General features: G+C 39.9%; 1 protein-coding gene across 1 annotated transcript in view; it reads right to left on the reverse strand.

Moving 5' to 3' along the window:
* Positions 1–7,616: 7,616 nt before the first annotated feature.
* The window catches only part of COG3 (component of oligomeric golgi complex 3), a 90,279-nt gene continuing 83,760 nt past the window's right edge, over positions 7,617–14,135 (reverse strand). Inside the window, exon 23 of the mRNA XM_037041736.1 lies at positions 7,617–8,259. Within this exon, the coding sequence (XP_036897631.1) occupies positions 8,230–8,259 (30 nt within the window). The 3' untranslated portion in view covers positions 7,617–8,229. The remainder of the gene's footprint in view (positions 8,260–14,135) is intronic.

Below are 14,135 nucleotides of genomic sequence, written 5' to 3' on the forward strand. Positions count from 1 at the left end.
ATAAAAATTGCTAGGGATTGGGGATCCCTAAAGTATACATACAGCAGGTTTTGTACTAGATAATTATTTGTTGTGTGAGACTGTCCTGTGAATTGTATAATACTTAGCAGTTCTGGTTGACTTCTACCAACTAGGAGCCAGTAATATCCCCAAATAGACTAGTCATAACAACCAAATACATCTTTAGACGTTGCCTTGTCCCATAGTAGGGAGCAAGGGAAGGTCATTCCATGCTGAGAACTACTGCTGTTAGGTCAGGTTTGGGTTTATGTCCCAGTATATGTCTACCTCGGAAAATGTTTCATGCACTTCAAAATAATATATTCTGCTATTGTTAGGTATTCTGAATTTAATGAGGAAACTCAAGCATGCCCAGACTGTAGTTTATTCTATAACTAGGTTACACTTAAATAAAATGCAATGCCATGAAAACAAGCAAACAAAACCTTAAGAATTGTCAAAATTAAAGGGGCTAAAGAGCCCTGACCAGTTGTGGTTCAGTTGGTTGGAACGTTGTCCAGTAAACCGAAAGGCTGCAACTTTGATCCCCCGTCAGGGCAATCAAACTTACGCTTTCTACTTAGCTGTTTCCATAAAGTCAGGGAGTGTCTGAGATGCAACCAATCGATGTTTCTTTCTCACATTGATGTTTCTCTCCATCTCTCCCTCCCTCCCCATTTCTAAAAAATCAATAAGCATGTCCTCACTTGAGGAAAAGAGAGAAAGAGGAAGAGAGGAGAGGAAGGCAAAACGAGGCAAGACAAGGCAAGGCAGTCCTACTTAAAAGCTGCATTTAGAAGAAAATAAAGGGCTAAAGAGACACAACCACCAGGTAAAATGTCTAAGCTTTGATAAAAGAAGCTATGGCACATTTGGGGGGACAATCGAGGAAACAAAAAAATTAACTACAGTCCTGGCTGGTGTAGCTCAGTGGATTGAGTGCGGGCCTGAGAAACAAGGGATCGTGGTTTGATTCCCAGTCAGGGCAGATGCCTGGGTTGCAGGCCAGTTCCCAGCAGAGGACGCACGAGAGGCAACCATACACTGATATTTCTCTCCCTCTCTCCTTCCCTTCCTCTCTAAAGTTAAATAAAATCTTTTTAAAAATTCCAGACTTCTGGCCAAGATGGAGGCATAGGTAGACATACTGTGCCTCCTCGAACAACCAAAATAAGAACAACAATTCAGAAACAAAGTAACAACCAAAACTGAAAGAAAATTGAACTGTATGGAAGTCCAAAAACCAAGGACTTGAAATAGATACATTCATCCAGACCCATAGGTGGGGCAGAGTTGGACTGCCGAGCAGAGAGGGGTCGCAGCACAGAGAGCGGTGACACTGGGCTTACAAGGCACCCTGGGCCCACAAGGTGGCACCAGGCAGACCCTGGGCACCCAGGTGGTGGCTGGCAGACCCCTGGTGTGGGCTGGCAAAAGGCAAACCCAGCAAGGCAGCAATTGAGAAACGGGCCCCGTGCGCAATGTGGCAGGCTGACCAGGCAGCTAACTGGGGAGAGGCAGATCGCGCAAACCAGGGTCCTAGCGCTGGGAAATACAACCTCAAAAGACCGACTGAAACACTGGTGGGGGTTGAGGCCCAGGGAGAGACTTCCACCTTCACAGGAAAGTTTGTTGGAGAAACCCACAGTGTCCTAGAACACACCTAAGCCCACCCACAAGGGAATCAGCACCAGAAAGGCCCAGTTTGCTTGGAGGAAGTGGCGGAAGGAACTGAGGTGCAACCAAGCGAAGTACCATTTTTACCCTCTTGGATCCTGCCCCCAAATACAGCATCACAAACCAGTGACCTGGGTTGACCTGCCCTGGTGCACACACTAAGGCTCTGCCCCTCACACATAATAAATGCAAACAGACCAAAACATTATGGCTCAAGCAGAAAATAACAGCTCAAAGCCCCAGAGCCAATACTTCTAAGCCACCAAAAGATAGCAAACCTATCGGATGCACAGTTCAAAATACTGGTGATCAGGATGCTCACAGAACTGGCTGATTTTGGTCACAAATTAAATGAAAAAATGAAAGCTAAGCTAAGTGAAATGATGGGAAATGCACAGGAAACCAATAGTGATGGGAAGGAACCTGGGAATACAATTAATGGAGTGGACCAGAAGGAAGAAAGAAACATTCAACCAGAACAGAATGAAGAAACAAGAATTCAAAACAATGAGGAGAGGCTCAGGAACCTCCAGGACATCTTTAAATGTTCCAACATCCAAATTATAGGGGTACCAGAAAGGGAAAAGAAACATCCACGAGTGGAAAACTTATTTGAACAAATAATAAAGGAGAACTTCCCCAATCTGGTGAAGGAAGTAGACTTCCAGGAAATCCAGGAAGCTCATAGAGTCCCAAAGAAGGTGGACCCAAGGGAGAACACACCAAGGCACATCATGATTACATTATCCAAGATTAAAATGAAGGAGAGAATCCTGGAAACAGCAAGAGATAAGGGGACAGACACCTACAAAGGAGTACCCATCAGACTGTCAGCTGATTTCTCCAAAGAGACCTTACAGGCAAGAAGGGGCTGGAAAGAAGTATTCCAAGTCATAAAAGGTAAGGATCTACATCCAAGATTGCTCTATCCAGCAAAGCTTTTATCTAGAATGGAAGGACAGATAAAGTGCTTCTCAGATAAGGTCGAGTTAAAGGAGTTCATCATCACCAAGCCATTTATGAAATGTTAAAGGGACTTACCTAAGAAAAAGACGATAAAAAACATGTAAAGTGACAGCAAACTCACAATTATTAACAACCACACCTAAAACAAAAACAAAAACAAAGGAAGCAACTAGAACAGGAACAGAACCACAGAAATGGACATCGCATGGAGCGTTAGCAACAGTGGGGTGGGAGGAGGAGAGAGGGAGAGAAGGTACAAAGAATAAGTAGCATAGATGGCAGGCAGAAAATAGATGGGGAGGGCAAGAATAGTATGGGAAACGTAAAAGCTAAAGAACTTATGAAACATGGACATGAACTAAAGGGGGGAATGTGAAAGGGAGAGTGTGTACCGGGTGGAGTGGAATGAAGGGGGGGGAAGTGGGGCAACTTTAATAGCATAATCAATAAAATATATTTTAAAAGTTATTTTAAAAAATGAAATAAAATATTAACTGCGTATTAGTTATTACTGAAATTTTTATGTATGAGTGTGGTATTAGTTATGTAGGAGAATGTCCTTAGTGTTTGGATATGTAAAAGTATTTCAGGATAAAGTGTCCTGACGTCTTCAACTTAATTTTAAACCATTTATGTGTGCATACATAAGGCACTGATATTAAAATCCACTTGACTAAAAATGTGTGAAAGAGTCTGATTTTCTAAGAAAAACTATTTTAGAATATACATAGAAAAGTGTAGAAGCTATATGCCAAATATTTAATAGTAGTTTACCTTTCTGGGTTCATTTATGAAGGACTTGTACTTTTTTTATTTTTAAATATATTTTGTTAATTGTGCTATTACAGTTGTCCCATTTGCCCCTTCATTCCTCTCCATCCTTCACACCCTCTCCCTTTCACATTACCCCCCCTTAGTTCATGTTCATGTGTCTTAAGTTCTTTAGATTTTACATTTCCCATACTATTCTTGCCCTCCCCCTATTTTCTGCCTGCCATCTATGCTACTTATTCTCTGTAACCCCCCCCTCCTCCCACCCCCCTTTTGCTAACCCTCCATGCGATGTCCATTTCTGTGGTTCTGTTCCTGTTCTAGTTGCTTCCTTTGTTTGTTTTTGTTTTAGGTGTGGTTGTTAATAACTGTGAGTTTGCTGTCACTTTAGTATACATGTTTTTTATCTTCTTAGGTAAGTCCCTCTAACATTCCATAAAATAAGAGCTTGGTGATGATGAACTCCTTGAACTTGACCTTATTCTGAGAAGCACTTTATCTGCCCTTCCATTCTAAATGAAAGCTTTGCTGGGTAGAGCAATCTTGGATGTACGTCTTTGCCTTTCATGACTTGGAATACTTCTTTCCAGCCACTTGCCTGTTAAGGTCTCTTTTGAGAAGTCAGCTGACAGTCTGATGGGAACTCCTCTGTAGGTTATTGTCTCCTTATTTCCTGCTGCTTCCAGAATCCTCTCCTTCATTTTAATCTTGGGTAATGTAATTATGATGTGCCTTGGTGTGTTCCTCCTTGGGTCCAACTTCTTTGGGACTCTCTGAGCTTCCTGGATTTCCTGGAAGTCTATTGCCTTTGCCAGATTGGGGAAGTTCTTTATTATTTGTTCAAATAAGCTTTCCACTTGTTGCTCTTCCTCTTCCCCTTCTGGTACCCCTATAACTCAGATGTTGGAACATTTAAAGATGTCCTGGAGGTTCCTAAGCCTCTCCTCATTGTTTTGAATTCTTGTTTCTTCATTCTTTTCTGTTTGGTCATCTTTTTCTTCTTTCTGGTCCATTCCCTTGATTTGAGTCCCAGTTTCCTTTCCATCACTATTGGTTTCCTGTGTATTTTCCTTCATTTCACTTAGTTGAAGTTGAAAGTTGTTAATATCCTTCATTTTTTCATCTAATTCGTGACTAAAATCAACCAGTTCTGTGAACACTCTGATCACTAGTGGTTTGAACTGTGCATCTGATAGGTTGGCTATCTCTTCATTGCATAGTTGTATTTGCACTGGACCTTTGATCTGTTCTTCTGTTTTGGCCATTTCTTTTCTTTTTTTTTTTTTGGTCGTCATGCCTGTTATGTAGTGAAGGGTGAAGTCTTAGGTGTTCACCAGGACACAATAACCCACGTGGCTGCACTGTGGTGCTGTATGTGGGGGCGGGAGCAGGATCTGAGAGGGAACAATAGCACTTGCTCCTCTGTCAGATTTCAGTCCCTTCCACCACTTCCCCCAAGCAAACTGGGCCTTTCTGGTGCTGATTTCCATGTGGGTGGCTTGTGTATATTCTAGGACACTGTGGGTCTCTGCAACAAACTCTCCTGTAAGGCTGGGAGTCTCTCCCCGCACCTCAACCCCTCGCCACCTGGCTGGGTCTACCCACTGCCGTCTTGTGCACCCAGGGTTTATCAGCTGCTGTCTTGTGCACCCAGTGGCACCACTTTTTTTTCCCCCAAGACCCCTCTCCACCTGGCCACCCTACTCCACCCCTCCTAACGATCTGGATGAATGTGTCTACTTTAACTCCTTGGTTGTTGGACTTCCAAACAGTTCAATTTTCTGTCAGTTCTGGTTGTTATTTTGTTTCTCGATTGTTGTCTTCATTATGGTTGTTCAAGGAAGCACAGTGTTCCTATCTATGACTCCATCTTGGCCGGAAGCCAGACTTTCACATTTTATGTTAAAATTCAAACACTACAGAAATGTCTAATAGTTAACATTTTTATAATCATAAAAAATGTTTAAACCTTTTACTTCTAAAAGGAAAAATATATATTCATCAGATCATTATTTAGTGGATGCCACTGTTTTTACATTTCCAGCAGCTGCTGGGCTGGGTGCTGAGGGGGTAAGACACACAAGGCAGTCAGAAGAGTGCTCCAGAAAGGAAGCAATGAAGTTAGCCCCTCCTTTTGAGTAATGTTCTCTCATCAACGTACCTGGGTTCCTTTAATGAATGGCCCCTTGTGACAGACTAAGGCTGACTATTCTTTCCCAGGTTATAGCAGAGGAGGATTGAAAGATATGGGGTTGTTAAAACAGGGAAAAACACAAACTTGTTTTTATTGCTACTTCACTAAATTTCAGCATAACTCTTTGTGCTGACAGTACTCGGGAAGCTGACAGTTTTGTAAACAAAAAAAAATTAAATTCTTCCAACTAGTGGGACATTAAGATACCTCAGAAGTGTCTTTCCACAGAAATTATCTTGCCAAAAAATCCAGAGTGCAAGTAAAACTGGAGCAATCTGAATAAAACTGGCAGAGGGCACCAATGTCAAAATCCTGCTTATCAAAATGTGTTACAGTCTGCAATATGTTACCACAATAGCTATTTATAGCTATTAAAGGTACAAGGGATCTCTCTGTATTCTTTCTTACAACAACTGCATATAAATCTACAAGTTGGAGCAATAAAAATTTCATTTAAAACATTTTTAAAAAAGAATCCACACACATAACAGACATGTGAAGACAAAGTAGGAAGCAACAATCTTTATTTTTTAAAAAATTCACATTTATTAAAAACAGCAATTTCTAGCCAAATGATACAAAGCCTTTTAAATTATTTGAAAGTATGTACACTCTTTATATGACTAAACACTTGAAACTGTACAGATTTAAACAAATACTCATTTAGCAAATAAGTTGGACCACTGTCACCTACTCAGCACTTTGTAAGGTATTTGAGTGTTTCAGAAATAAAAGATTGAACACAAGGCCAAGTGCTGTCAAATATTTTTCTCCTTAAGAACACACTCTGCTCCATACATCAAATTAACCCAATCATACTGCAGTACAATAATTATGCCCTCATTTCTTTGGAAAGGCCTTTTAAAAATCAAATATACAATATAATACACCAAAATGGGTATTTTACAGTTTCATTAAACTTGTATTTTAAAAACTAGGTGGAAGTAAATCCAATCTTTCTATTTCATTTGTTTCATGTCAATGAATGAATATAAACCCTCTTCACCTTCCACCTTCCCAAAATAGAGTATTAAGCTCTACCAAACAACATCCAACACCAATTTAAAGCGATCTGAAAAGCAAGTGACCTGTTTAAAATGACAGACATGTAACCTATCTACACACTCAGGGTCTGCTTTAAGGGGATGAGAAGAGCTGCAAGTCACGTAGAATGAGGTCTGCTGGCTACATTTCAGAACACTCACCAATGTTCTCTCTCTAGGTTAGTGTTGGAATTACTCAAAATTCCTTCTGAACCAAAAACCAAGCTACATTTTTAATGACACCAGAGGCAAAACCAACCCAATCAGGAAATAGCTATTTATAGGACAACTCACAGAAGTGCATAATTTATTTGTTGATCCCTGATATAGTGTGGCAGGTTTTAGGGGTGGGCCATCCTCATCCTCCTTGTCTTTGTTAGTAAAATTTATTCACTGTAGCACGTACACAGCATAGCCACTGAATATACACGACTTGAAAGTGTTCGCTCTTCAAAGAACTACTAAAACTGAAGGCAGTGTACAGAAGGCTGGCAACCCTGACCTTCACACAGGAGATACACTAGTTATCAGGTTTCTTTCTCTCCTTTTTGTACCAGATTAACACACCTTAATTGGTACTTCCCAATCACAAACACCAACTGCGGCACCATGAAGATTCTTACCAAAGACACCGCCCATGAAGAGGCTGCAGCTTCCTGCTCTTAAACATTCTATACAAGAAACATTCTAAGCAATCCAAGAAATACAGACTCTGGGAATACAGTATCTGTATTCCTTGGAAACCTTACATGAGACCCTTGCATCTTCAAACTAACTCACACCAAAAACAGAGGAAGAAGGGGTTGGGGGAAGTAGAAGAGGGCAAAAGGGGGATAAATGGTGGCAAAAAGGGACCTGACTTTGGGTGGTGAGAACACAATGCAGTGTGCAGATATATTATAGAATTGCATATTTGAAACCTATTATTAACCAATGTCACCCCAATATATTCAAACAATAATAAAATAAATGTTTTAAAGACACAGGAAGATAACACCCGAATTCCCAGAAAGCCAGAATGTGTTCTCAGAAGCATCCAATCTACTCCAAACTAAACTTCAAAGTGATAGGAGAAACATTACATTGCGTGTAAAAATAACATTTCTGGAAGTAAAAAAAACAGTCACTGTGGAATGCTTGCTCAGTGGTTAGAAGTGTTACCGTGTTGTATACTTTAACAAACCTTATTTGAGAAGCTTTCTAATCAACTGTGTTTCCATAAAATTCTCTGCTCTACCTACTGCAACTTACTTTCATTGCACATCTTTTGTTAAGAACCATCTCACTGCATGCTTACCAAAGTTACCTTTTAGAAACTTACATTTCTTGAAACCATTTAATGAGGCAGTTATTGCTGCTCATACATTAATCTTTGGCATTTTGATGTTTTAAAAGTGAAACACCAATTTTTTAACACTCTTTATATTTCATTCTGCATTCATTCAGCAATGAGTAGCACACCTGGGTAGTTCTCAGGGACATTCCTATATACGAGTCCTCAAGTGTCCTGCAGGTCCCATGACTTTTCAGCCACTCCTGCCAGACAGACCATTTTCAAGCACTGCCTGACTGGCCCAGTTATTTAGAAACTGACAGCAGGAGGTTCACCTGAAAAGCAATGTGAAAAGCTATGTTAGTTCTGCTGTGGAATATCACAAGAAAAGTTGTTTATCTTCAAACACAGAATGAGAGGAAAGTCTAAGATTTTTAGGAGACCCAGGAAACATGACATAAACTGGACCCCCAATGCTGATCTGATTTCTGAAGCTGTCACTGGGCACTGAGTTTTGTGGAGGCCTGTGGAAGGCTACTTACTACACTCCATTATGTAATCTAGACCTTCAAGTCTTCTGGAATCCAATGAGGATAACAGGAAAAAACTATATACCAACACAGATAAGGGACAAAAATACACCTAAATAGTCAGTTTCACCTTTTTCTATGCAGAGTGTGTTTTAAGTTGTAAGTCAGTCAAATTTTTAAATGACTCTTAAAAGCATAAGAACAGGCATGACAAGTGAATTTCAGCTCACACTCTAACTGAACCCAGGACCACCCTCACTCAATAGAGAAGTTGTGACACAGAGCCAGCCAGAAAACCAGAGCAACCCACCATGGTGACGAGGGTGGGGGAAATGGCAGCCTGCAAATCACAAATTGTCACCTAGGCCCTAGAATGATTTGCAGTTAAATAAAGATGACAGCAAGCCCTTCTATAAAAATACAAACCATTTTGATAATAAAAATAACCACCTCATAACCTCTTTTATCAATTTAGACTTCCAGTAAGAGGGACACAAAATCACCCTTGTTTTTCCTGGCTGAAACACAAAACCTAGATCTAGTGATGAGAAAAAAGACAACTCCAAATTGAGGGACATTCTACAAAACAACTGGCCTGTCAAAGTAAAGAAAGCCCAAAAATGGCTGAAAAACTGCTCCAGAGTAAAAGAAACTAGAGATGTGACACTTAACAGTAGCTCCAGGACTGGATCCTGGCCTGGGGAAACGTATCTACCTGTAAAAGACACTACTGGGAAAATGAAGGAAATTGCAATATAGACTGTGGATCAGAAAACAGTGACAATGTTACCCTTCCTGTTTAGATAACTGTGCTGGCGTACAGTAACAGAATTCCTTGTTCTCAGGAAGTACATTGAAATATCGCTAAGGAATGGGGCACAAGTTTCTCCCAAGTTCCTTTCAAATAACTTAAAAGAAGGGCAGGGAGGGAGAAGAAAGGGAGAAAGGAACAATGATAAAACAAATGGGACAAACAACTGGGTCAAGTACCTTATTGCCATTCTTGCATTTTGCTGGAAGTATGAAATTATAAAAAAATTAAGCTACAATAATATTTGTTCAGATGATCCTTGTGATGGGGTTATGTCCTGATAAATCCACTGTAAGCTGAAAATATCGTAAGTCAAAATGCCTTTAATACACCTAATCTACCAAACATCACAGCTAGCCTAACTTACCTTAAACATGCTTAGAACATTTACGTTACCTTACAATGGGCAAATCATCTAACACAATGAACAGAGTAGAATATTGGTTGTTTCCTCTTGTGATCTGGGAGCTGTGGCTAACTACCCTGACCAACATCATAAGAGACTATTATACCACATATCTCTAGCCCAGGAAAAGAGTGAAATACAAAATTCCAAGTATAGGGGCCTGGTCAAGATGGCAGCATAGGTAAACACAGCTTGCCTCCTCACACCACACCAAAAAAAAAAAACTAAACTATAGAACCATCGGAAATTGAACTGAATGAAGTCCTACAACTATGAAATTAAGGAAGAAACCATATCAAGACCAACAGGAGGGGCAGAGACACAGAACAGACTAGTCCCACGACCACATATGGAGGATAAAAATTAAGAGGGATATCTCTCAAGGAGTCCCAGCCCTACACCAGGCCCCCCAGCCCAGGGATCCAATGCCAGGAATATAACTCTTCATAACACCAGCTACAAAAACGAGAGGGGATTGAGGCTGTGGAAGATAAACTTTTGGAGTCCCAAGTACAGTCCTCTTAAAGGACCCATGCACAGACTTACTCCCTCTGTGCTACTGTGCAGGGGCAGCAGCAGCTTGAAAGGCATCAAAGACATATGGGGAGGAAGTCAACTTTCTGGCATCGGGTGAGAATTGGGAGACAGTGTTCTCCCAGACAGAAGTGCTGTCAGAGACCACTATTCCTTCCTGAGCCCTCCCCGCATAGAGCCACAGAGCCAGAAGGATATGTGAGACTCCATCAGCCTGGCTTACACTGTTTGCCCCACCCTGGTGATTCCTGAGACTCTGCCCCACCCAAACTTTCATACACCACCCAAGCTGTTCCCAGTGGCTTTTCCATATAAATGGTTTCTCTTCACTCATGCTTCAGATTTTACTAAATTCTCTCAAACAAGCAACATCTGACTTCAGCAAGTCTTGTACCTCTAAGTTACCCCAGGCCTCATATTAGCAGCAACCAGCCTTGGTTCACAGCATGGCCTCACCTGGACACCTCCAAGCCCAGCACAAGAAGCAGCCATTGGCAGACCACTTTGTAGATTGTGCTATGTGACACTGGACAAGATATAGGTCGTAGCTGACCTTGGATGTGTCAATAGCAATCAAGGCTCAACTACAAGAGAAGGGTGAACACATCCCACACAGTGAGCACACAATGAGTACCCAGCTTGGGTGATGTGGGAGACTGTGCCACTACATGACACCTACTATTAGGCCATGCTACCAAAACATGAGTCATAACAGCTCTACCTAATCTTCCAAAACGGGAGTCATAGCAGCTCTACCTAATATATAGAAACAAACACAGGGAGCCTGCCAAAATGAGCAGGCAAAAAAACATGACCCAAATGAAAAAATAGATCAAAATTCCAGAAAAGTAACTAAACAAAAGGAAGATAAGCAATCTATCAGATACAAAGTTGAAAACACTGGTTATAAGGATGCTAACGGAACTTTGTGGGGACCTCAACAGTGTAGAAAAGATCCAGTCAGAAATGAACAATACATTGATTGAAATAAAGAACAATTCACAAGAAATCAATAGTAGAGGGGATGAAGCCAAGAATCAAACCAATGATTTGGAATATAGGGGAGCAAAACACAACCAATCAGAACAGCTAGAAAAACAATAATCCAAGAATAAAAGGCTATTGTAAGCAACCTGTGAGACAACTTCAAGCATACCAACATTCACATCGTTGGAGGTGCCATAAAAAAAGGGAGCAAGAAATCAGAAATCTGTTTGAAAAAATAATGACAGAATGTCCCTAACTTGGCGAAGGAAATAGACATACAAGTCCAGGAAGCACAGAGATGCCCAAAGAAGATGAACCCAGAGGCCCAAACCAAAATACATCATAATTAAAATGCCAAAGGTTAAAGACAAAAAGAATCTTAAAAGCAGGAAGAAAAAAGCAGTAAGTTACCTACAAGGGAGCTCCCATAAGACTGTCAGCTGACTTCTCAAAAGAAACTTTGCAGGCTAGAAGAGATTGGCAAGAAATATTCAAAGTGATGTAAAGCAGGGACTTACAATCAAGAGTATTCCACCCAGCAAAGCTATCATTTAAAATCAAATGACAGATAAGAGCTTCCCAAACAAGAAAAAGCTAAAGGAGTTCATTACCACCAAACCAGTATTATATGAAACGTTAAAAGGTCTTCTTTAAGAAGATCAAAACTATGAACAATAAAAGGACAATGCATATCTATCAACACTTGAGTGTTGATAAATAAACAAACACAACAGTAACAGAATCATAGATACAAAGTTTTGATCATTGCCAAATGGGAAGGGGATGGAGAGGTTGGGTGAAAAAGGTGAAGGGATTAAGAGTACAAATTGGTTACAAAAGAGTCACAGAGATGTAAGTACAGGATAGGGAATAAAGTAGCCAAAGAACATACCATATTTTGCTGTGTATAATGAGTACCCACATTTTTGGCTCAAACATTCAGAAAACATATTTCCTTTTAATTTTTTAATTCCATTTTTTAATTATTTACTTTTAGAAACAAAAACAATTAACATACTCTAGGGTAATATTTTATATATGGATATAATTATTGCTTTCTAGAGTTATACTTTTAACACATAAGCATAAGTAAAAGAATTAAAAACATCTAAGTAGATACAGTGTTAGTACTACCCATGAATAATGTGTATCCGTATTCTTCCCTCGAAAATTTGGGCAACAAAGTGTGCATTATATGCGGCAAAATATGACATATGCAGGACCAATGGGCATGGACAACAGTGTGGGAATTGACTGAGTGAGTTTGTGGGGAGCTGGGTGGAGGGGAGTTAAGGGGGGAAAATGAAACACTTGTAACAGCATAACAATAAAATATAAATTTTTTTAAAATTCCAACTATAGTTTCTACTGAATGCATATTGCTTTCACACTATCATGAAGCCAAACCTTTATAAGTCAGGACTCATCTGTACTGCCATATATTGGATCTTAAGAAACTGGTTCATTGAAAGGAGACTTGACTTGGGATGATAAACACACAATACAATATACAGTTGATGTCTTATAGAGCTGTATACCTGAAACCTATATAATTTCACTAACCAATGTTACCCCAATAAAGTCAATATTTTTTAAAAAACTGAGTCACAAACACTCACTTTCCAGGAAAATTTAAAATGGAAGAGAAATCCATGAAGTGGAAATACAAGATTCTGGTTCCTACCATATAACTGTTGGCAAAGTGACTTAAATAACTCTCAAGGCCACAGTAAGACCACAGTTTCTTCATCAGTAAAATGGCACAAATATAGAAGGGTCAAGTGAAGACTAAGTGAGATAAGCCCTGGCTGGTGTGGCTCAGTGGCCTGAGCACTGGCTCATGAATCAAAGGGTCACTGGTCCAAAGGGCACATGCCCTCCAGGTACCCAGGAGGGAGTGAATGAGGGGCAACCACACACTGATGTTTCTCTCCCTCTTTCTCCCTAGCTTTCCTTCTCTCTAAAAATAAATAAAGTAAAATATTTTTTAAAAAGATTGAGTGAGATGATACATGTCAAATGCTTAGAAGAGTACTTGGCAGCAGTGAATAATACCAGCTATTACTATTATTTACAAAATATAACAGTTCTAAAAGATGCTCAAGGCACAGAGAGAATGATGTTGTAGTTAGTGTTTTTCTTATTTTTGTTTTATTTTATTGCTATGCTATTACAGTTGTGCCAATTTTTCCCCTTTGCCACCCCCTTCTCAGGCAATCCACACACTTTTCATGTACGTGGATCATGCATATAAATTCTTTGGCTACTCCATTTCCCATACTGTACTTTATATCCTCATGGCTATTTTGTAACTACATATTTGTATTTCCTAATCCTCTCCAGGTATCCCCTTCACCCAATAGAATGGGTGCTTTAACATTCACCCATTAAAAAAAAAAAACACATTCACCGATTAAAAACACTCTCCATGATTATGTCTCTGTTCTTGTTTGCCTAGGTTTTTAGATTCAGTTGTTGATAGATATGTATTTATTGCCATTTTATTGTTCATAATTTTTATCTTCTTTTTCTTAAGTAAGTCCCTTTAACATTTCACATAATGGTTTTGTGATGATGAACTCAACAGTTTTTTCTTATCTGAGAAGTTCTTTATTGCCCTTTGATTCTAAGTAATAGCTTTGCTGGGTAGAGCAACCTTGGCTGTAGGTCCCTGCTTTTCATGACTTTGAATATTTCTTGCCGATCCCTTCTAGCCGCAAAGATTCTTTTGAGAAATCAGCTGACAATCTTATGGTAACTCACCCACAGGTAACTAACTGCTTTTCTCTTGCTGCTTTTAAGATTCTCTCTTTATCTTTACCCTTTGCCATTTTAAGTATGATGTGTCTTGAGTGGGCCCCTTTGCATCTGTCCTGTTTGGGACTTTCTGTGCCTCCTGGATTCGCATGACTATTTCCTTCACCAAATTAGGGAAGTTTCCTT

The sequence above is a fragment of the Sturnira hondurensis genome, unplaced genomic scaffold (genome assembly GCF_014824575.4).
Source record: "Sturnira hondurensis isolate 20B ecotype Veracruz unplaced genomic scaffold, ASM1482457v3 Scaffold0000549, whole genome shotgun sequence".
NCBI classification, from domain to species: Eukaryota; Metazoa; Chordata; class Mammalia; order Chiroptera; family Phyllostomidae; genus Sturnira; species Sturnira hondurensis.